Raw genomic sequence first — 8,112 nt, 5'->3', positions numbered from 1 at the left:
AACAAGATCGCAAGGAATAGGTGAGAGGAGCACGAAGGCTCTCCGGAGCGCGTTACAGGTGGTCGAGAGTGAGATGGATGTGTTGAGGATGGGATGAGGTGGTCGGGACCTGGATGGTGGTGCTGCTGACCTTGACCTTGTTTTACTTTCGGATATTCCCCAACAATTGGATATACTGGAGCCAGATTAGTCCAGCAATGAAGGATACTTACCAGAGTCGGAATACAGTGCCTTGCTCCGGACAGTGTCCACGATGTCTATTCTATCTGCGAGGTCATCGATATCTGCTGTGCATGGGATGCGTGGAATTCCTTCGCAGCCAGAGTCTCAAGCACAACCGGAGCTGTTGTTCACGCATCCGCATCCCAACAAGTCGGAGAGTCATTCAGCAGAAGAACCTCATCCACATCGTCAATCACATTCACGCTCTTCTCAACGTGGCATTAAATTCCCGCCGTCATCGAGACCTGGGTCGAGCATGTTGGCAAGATGCTCAGGATACTCAGACCTCGTAGGATATTCAGACTTCGCAGGATCTTCGATGCCGAATTCGGTCATTATACCTTTTCAAATTGACAGTCGAACAGAGAGAGGTTCCTCTCATGGGGGAATATGTCACAATTAAACCAATCGCCTCCTGCTCCCTCCACATCAGTGTCGGTACTAACACCTGCAACGTCAATAGTGAAATGGAACGAACTCAATTTTCGGTCGCTTCTTCCTCACATCGGTGCCCGGTATCACAACTACTATGAATGGAGTCACGAACAAGTTCATTCACAACGCAGTTGCATTCTATTCTTGTTTCCACCAGACCAATATTATGTTCACCTTGGCTAGAAGCTTCCTGAATCTCAACCCCCTCCCCATTTGCCTGTTTCAGGTTTACGAGAACCGTCGTCATTCTTACCGCCTTCAGATTCAGGCAGATAAAGTGGATCGGGAGGAAGAAGAGCAGGAAAAACAAGACTAGCGAGATCCTGGAGGAGGAAGACACTTCTTAGTTTTCGTCAACCTCAATCATGACCCCGACGATGCGTTCCATTTCAGTAGGCTGATTGATGCTGTTTGGTGGCTTTTTCGTGGCTGAGATTCTTATTTGTTCTTCCACATGCAAAAGCGACGTCATCACTCTCCGCCCTCAAGCCAGGTCAGTGAGTTTACATCATATCTTGTTCACCGCAATTGCTCATGATGATCTCTGCCTTTTCTCCTGTCCACTATAGATTCCCCTGCACACTATATGTATCCAACTGAGATGTTATTACAAAACAGTAAAAATCTTTATGACCAGTTTGTTGAACGCGGCTATGCTGTTCACATGCCACTATTATGATCATGTGTTATATGTCATATGTAGTCATATTTAGTCATTTACTATATGCGGATTCCTCTGTACTTCCTTATGTAATACTGTCATACAGTTATGTATATAAACAGGCCATATCCTGTACTGGAATCCAACTCGCTTCTCTCTTACTTTTATTGCCTCACTAAGACACTAAGCTCTACTACCAGGTATGGTACTGGAGAGTGTTCCCACTACGCACTCCTTGCCTGCTCAACAGGTTATGGGCCCCAGATGAACGCTTTGCTGAGCTCTAAGCTCGCAGCGTCTCTGGTCTACTGTTGTCATTGACGCATCTATTTGATTGCTGTCTCTGACACAGACCTTTACCTGGAACATCGCCTCTGGTGCTGAAGTCAATATCGCACTTAACAGTGCTGATTATGACATCGCCCAAGAGTGCTTGACACTGTAGATGACAGCTTGCTAGACATATGTCGCAGCTTGTCACTACTGGCAATAACATTCATGCCATTTTGTTTCCATCTGTTGTCTTGAGCGTTTATGAATTGCATGCTGACATTTTCTGTTGATTTTATCCAGATCGCAATGTCTTCTGCACTCTTCACCGCTGTTACCACCACCCTCAAAGGTGATAACTACGACACCTGGGCCTCTGAAATGGAAGCCTTCCTTCAGGCTACAGGACTTGATTCAGCAATTACTACTGACAAACCCAGTGAACCATCTCCACTTGTTGCGGCAAACGCCGCCAGTGTTGAAGCCTGGAAGAACTATGAGGTTGCTTTCAAAGCCTGGAAGGAGATTGACACCAAGGCTATTGGCAACATCCGCCTCCGCCTTTCTCCGTCAATCCGCATCCTTTCTAAGGATGAGAGTGACACAGCTAAGCAGCTTTGGAAATATCTAGCCAAGACTTACAATGTCAAGAGTCTAGGTGCAGTCTTTAATGACTTTGCTGCCGCCATGGCTGTCAAAATTCCATACAAGCAAAATCCACTGTCCTCTATGATGGAGATTGGCATGCACTTCACGCGTATGGAGGAAGCTGACATTGGTCTTGCTGACCACCTCGAAGCTCTGATTCTTCTATCTAAGCTTCCATCACGTTACTCTGTCGTTGTCCAAACCATGTCTCAGCTTGAGACTGCAGAGCTCAAGAAATTGACCTTTGCTAAAGTCCGTATCGCTGTTATGAACACTTTCAGCGGAGACACCATTGGCAACTCCCAACCGCAGAACGCAAACAAGTTTTCGAACGTTCATCGCAAGGGAAACGATCCCAAGTTCTCCCAACAGCAGCATGGTAACGGTAGTAACCAGCAGCAGAAGGGACAGAATGGGAATGATGACAACAAGAAGAAGCATAAGCGTGGCAGTGGAAAGAACAAGAAGGCTAAGAAGAATGCAAACGCTGCCCAAGCTGATGCAGACTCTATGGACTTCAGTCCGATTGGCAGTACTGTTGACTTTGGTCCGGTACGTACTGATCTTACTCCTTCTGTTCAAGATGTGCGCAAGCACTCCATCCATCCTCCTTACAACCCTCCTCCTAATGCTACGTCCCTTCATCTTCATAAGAAGACAAGGATGGCCATCAAACGTGCCCGTGACATTGGCATCCGTGCGACTGCCGAAGTCATTCGCACCCTTGAGCCAGCTGGGCATATTTCGGAGTTGGACAGTGATGATGAACTTGATCCTCCGACAAAGCGCACTCGTGCAATGTCTCCTGTGGATGATGTTGAGAATGGCAGTAAGGCTCCTACGCCGCCTCCTCCATCTCCTCCTATGGACTTTGAGGTCCCAGGAACTGCCTCTTTTGACCCTGATGAGTTGATGAACTTCGACTTGGATCATGAAATTTTGGCAATCACTGGATTCATGGACACCATGGGGTCAATACCCTCCTCTGATCTTGACCATATGGGATATACTAACGCACCTTCATTGGTTGCAGTGGCGAAGACATGCAAGTCGGCCTTTGAGCCTGATCTCTTGTCCCGTTTGTATAATTACCGTATCGATGCCAAGTATATATCCAATGAACATTTTTGCGTACATGACGTTTCATACTCTGTGTGCAAGAAGTGTAAGGGTAAACAGAGAAATCAACCTAAATGGTGGATGAATGACTCTGGTTGTTCTGAACACACTACCTTTGACTTGAGTGACTTCATTGAGTATGAAGACCTTGAGGAAAAAGTGCTCATAGCAACTGCAACCACAACTGCCTACATTACTGGCGTTGGGACTGTCTTGATAAATTTCAAGGATGTAAGAGGTTGCATGCATTTGGCAAGAATCGCTCCAGTATTCTATATGAAGGAGTTGAGTCATCGCCTTATAGCACAAGGACGCTTCCTACAAGATGGCAAAACTGTTTGCGGCAACGCAGACAAAGTTGACTTCTGGGACAACGACGGTTTATTCCTGTCATTTGAACCAAGAACTCACAGCAATACAATCTACATTCTCAAAGATTATTCACCACAGCCTATGGCTGTAAATTTAGTGATCCACTCAGTGGACTACACTACCATGCATCGCCGTATGGGTCATCCATCGCGCGAAGCACTCACTCAACTGAGGAAACATGCAGAAGGTGTTCCCACCTTTAGCATTCCCCATGAGGAAGATCTCTGTGAAGGTTGTGCCAAGGGAAAGATGACTTTACGTCCATTTCCGCCAACTAATCGTCGGGCATCACGTCCCTTCGAGATTATTCACTCAGACCTCAAAGAATGGCCTACCATTTCGTACCACAAGTACAAGTATACGATCTTCTTCATAGATGACTATACTTCGCATGGGTTCTACTGCCACTTAAAAAAGAAGAGCGGATCTCTTCCGGTGATAAAGCAATTTATTGCCACAGTCAAAAATCTATACGAGACTAACGTCAAGGAATGGATGTCTGATGGTGGTGGAGAATTTAGATCCAATGCACTTGATGAGTTCTTTAAGAACGAAGGTATCAAAGCACAATGGTCATCTCCTCATATCCACCAGCAGAACGGAAGAGCCGAAAGGTTTATCCGGACTATTATTGAGAAAAGTGAACCACAGTGCTTTCAAGCCTGTATTCCTGATTCCTGGTGGGAATTCTCTGTTGCACACGCTGTGCATGTGTATAACCGCACTCCTATGCATCGTCACAAATGGAAGACACCATATGAGATTTTGTACAACAAAGTTCCACGCATAGATCACTTGCGTGTCTTTGGCTGTGGCGCGTATGTCTATCTTCATGAAGAAGTACGGACAAACAAACAATCGCCTAGGTCAGAACTAATGACATATCTCGGAGTTTCTGACGGTGGACACGGAAATATCTACATGCGGTCGAACAATGCAATGTTCACTGCTACGCATGCAGTGTTTGACGAGAAATTATTTCCTTGTTGTAAATCCTCAGAGCGTCATCGCTCTACGCGACTACCAGATCGCAACCCAGATCCTAAAGATCCTATTCCTCCACCTGGTGATGATGATGTTCCCATCTTTCATCAACCTACCACTCCCCAAATGAGACAGGATCCGGAGCAAGATGTTGCACCGCCTGTGCCAGCTGAACAGCCAGCACAAGATCCTAGTCCGCCGCCACAACCCCGGAATGAACAACCTCCTGCTGAAGAACAGTTGAGACGTTCAGGTCGTGTGCGGAGACCACCTACTCGTCTTACCGGTGACCCTAGAAGCAGCAGTAAGCTTCCTACAGAACAACAGGTAGAGAGACCAATGAGGGATATTCAGAGACGCGCTAAAGCTCCACAGCCAGGTAGCTCCTCAGCTGAGCAAGAACGCCCTGAGCCAGAACAGGTTCCCGGACCTAGTACTGAGCATCCTACTCCTGAAAATGGAGAACAACCCTCTGTCACTCCCGGTGACGAAGCTAATACCCTGATCAGACTATGTCGGGAAGGGGGAGCTGAATTAATATATTTTCTCATGGCTAAGGCCATTCCCTTTGAGGGGGAGCTGAAAAGCTCTGAGAACGTCCGTGAATGGACTTACAAGGACATTACTCGCCTACCTAAGGCTGAGCGTGAGGAATGGCTTAAGGCCTGCCAAGAAGAGCTTGAAGCGCTCAAACGGCGTGGTACTTTTGAACTCATGGATCATCCAGCAGACCGAAAGGTCATTAAGAACCGCTGGGTCTTCGACATCAAATCTGATGGTCGTAAGAAGGCACGCCTTGTTGTCAAAGGGTTCTCACAAATTGAAGGTCTTGATTATGACCAAGTCTTCTCTCCTGTAGTACGGTTTGAGACTGTTAGACTGTTGCTCGCCTTGACTGCGCTGAACAACTGGTATCTCACTGGACTCGATGTTCGAAATGCCTATCTATATGGCGTCTTACATGAGACTATCTACATGGAACAGCCTGAAGGTTTTCGAATCAAAGGCAAAGAGGACAAAGTCCTCTTACTGCGCAAAGCTCTGTATGGACTGAAACAAGCAGGTCTTGTCTGGTGGCGAACACTGGACTCATACATGAAAACACTCGGCTTCAAACGCCTGAGCTCTGATGCAGGTATCTTTGTCCGACGAGGAAAAGATGGCTCTTTAGTCATCGCCATCATCTACGTTGATGACGCACTCTTTGCTGGACCTGACAAGAAACTCGTAGATTCCCTTAAAGGGAAATTCATGTCACATTGGGAATGCAGAGATCTTGGTGAAGCCAAAGAATTCCTTCGCATGCGGATTAATCGTCGTGGCAAAAAGATCTATACTGATCAATGCGCCTACCTTGACAAAGTCCTTAAGCGTTGCGGTATGGAAAATGCTAAAATGGCTGATACACCACTTCCTGCAGGGTTCCAACCCGAACCCACCAAAGGCCAATCGAATTCCGCTCTTCGTAGCAAGTTCCAAATGGTTATTGGTTCCCTTCTCTACCTTATGTTGGGCACACGTCCCGACATCTCCTTTGCTGTTACCAAGCTTGCACAACATGCAGCTAACCCATCTCAAGAGCACCTTAACAAGGCACTCTATATTTGCTGCTACCTCCTAGGTACTAGATCATATGCACTTTGCTATGATGGTGAATCGGGTATCGGTCTCAGCGCTTGGACTGATTCGGATTGGGCTTCCGATCCCTATACACGCCGGTCACAGACTGGATTTTTCATGAAGCTTGCCAATGGCATCTTCTCTTGGACCAACCATGCGCAGAAGACAATCGCTCACTCGTCTACAGAGGCTGAGTATATGGCATTGTCTGATTGCAGCCGTCAAGTGGTTTGGATCCGTAATCTACTTGAAGAATTAGGCTATAAGCTTGACACTATTCCTATTGCTGGAGATAATCAAGGATCCATTTTCATGGCATCAAATCCTGTCACTAGCAAGCACTCGAAACACATTGACATCCGATATCATTATATCCGTGAAGTTGTTGAACGTGGCCTTGTGCAAGTATTCTTCGTAGATGGCAGTAACAACCCTGCAGATCTTTTCACAAAGAATCTTGGGCACATCAAATTTGAGCTATTCCGCTCAATGCTTGGACTTGAGTTCTACTCGTCCACCAATCCTTAGGCTGTCTGTCCTGTTTGATGCCTACCGCTATTGCTTTGAGCAAAGTACTTTACTGTGCTGCTCAGCAAGGGGGTGTGTTGAATGCGGCTATGCTGTTCACATGCCACTATTATGATCATGTGTTATATGTCATATGTAGTCATATTTAGTCATTTACTATATGCGGATTCCTCTGTACTTCCTTATGTAATACTGTCATACAGTTATGTATATAAACAGGCCATATCCTGTACTGGAATCCAACTCGCTTCTCTCTTACTTTTATTGCCTCACTAAGACACTAAGCTCTACTACCAGGTATGGTACTGGAGAGTGTTCCCACTACGCACTCCTTGCCTGCTCAACACAGTTTGCGTTATATACGTCGCTGCTTTTTGTGAATTTTCCACAAGCTTTCAAAGATGAGGTAGAGGCCATCATATCAGATTCACATTTTGAATGAAAGTAAATTGATTGTGACCATTGCCTTCTGTACTGTTTAACTATCCCCTTTCCAAGGCTGATGTAATGGATAACGAGTAGCTATCTTTCATAAATTTGAGCAACTAGAGCAACATTAATGTAATCCATTGCTGATTCAATTAGGACATATAGAAGGTGATGTATAGTTACTAGTATCCGTTCACTAATATAAATAGAATCACTCCTCTGAAAGTTTTCTTGCTTTTGGACGTTGCTGAGAACAAAATGACTCCCATCGAGCAAGAGCTGATATCCTCCTCTGGCCAAATCGCATTCTTCAACAGTCAGTATGATAATTACTCTCACGGGATATGGTATGTGAACAAAAACCTTGCATGCAAAATAACAATAAGCATTGCTGTTGTGTTTCTAAGGTATGTATGTGAAACAGACCCTCCTACAAAGTTCTATTCATGAGGTAACCACTAGAAAATTATCCATGAGCAGCAGTTCAGTGACCAACGTGCTTGTCTTCAAGGTCTTGTTCATGGTCTTCCTTTGCTGCACAACGGACACCATCTACTTTTGTGGATTCAATCTTACTGTTATCCGATCCATGTTTAATGGCAGTCCTTCCCAGACACTGCTACAGCAATGCTTGTTGATTCAACTGACGATGCTGGAGGTCAATTCACTGATTTGATGAAAACCATGGCATGGCGATACATGCCGGGGTGGAAATGGACTGCTACAGTTAATGTGAGAAGTAAACCTCTCTTCGAAGTATTCCTTTCAGAATATATAATATACCCTTGCATCTCCACCCATTATCTAGAACTGTAGCTGCTCTT

General features: G+C 45.6%; 1 protein-coding gene across 1 annotated transcript; it reads left to right on the top strand.

Moving 5' to 3' along the window:
- Nucleotides 1–253: 253 nt before the first annotated feature.
- C8R40DRAFT_1176982 (uncharacterized protein) lies at nucleotides 254–625 on the top strand (the record flags this gene model as incomplete). The annotated part of the gene is made up of 1 exon (XM_046232610.1): nucleotides 254–625. One exon carries the CDS (start codon nucleotides 254–256, stop codon nucleotides 623–625), a length of 372 nt encoding a protein of 123 aa, XP_046080276.1.
- Between the last annotated feature and the right edge of the window lie 7,487 nt (nucleotides 626–8,112).

The sequence above is a fragment of the Lentinula edodes genome (genome assembly GCF_021015755.1).
Source record: "Lentinula edodes strain Le(Bin) 0899 ss11 chromosome Unknown C8R40scaffold_58, whole genome shotgun sequence".
Lineage (NCBI taxonomy): Eukaryota > Fungi > Basidiomycota > Agaricomycetes > Agaricales > Omphalotaceae > Lentinula > Lentinula edodes.
Note: the sequence above shows the minus strand (reverse complement) of the source record. Positions and strands in the feature narration are given on the sequence as shown.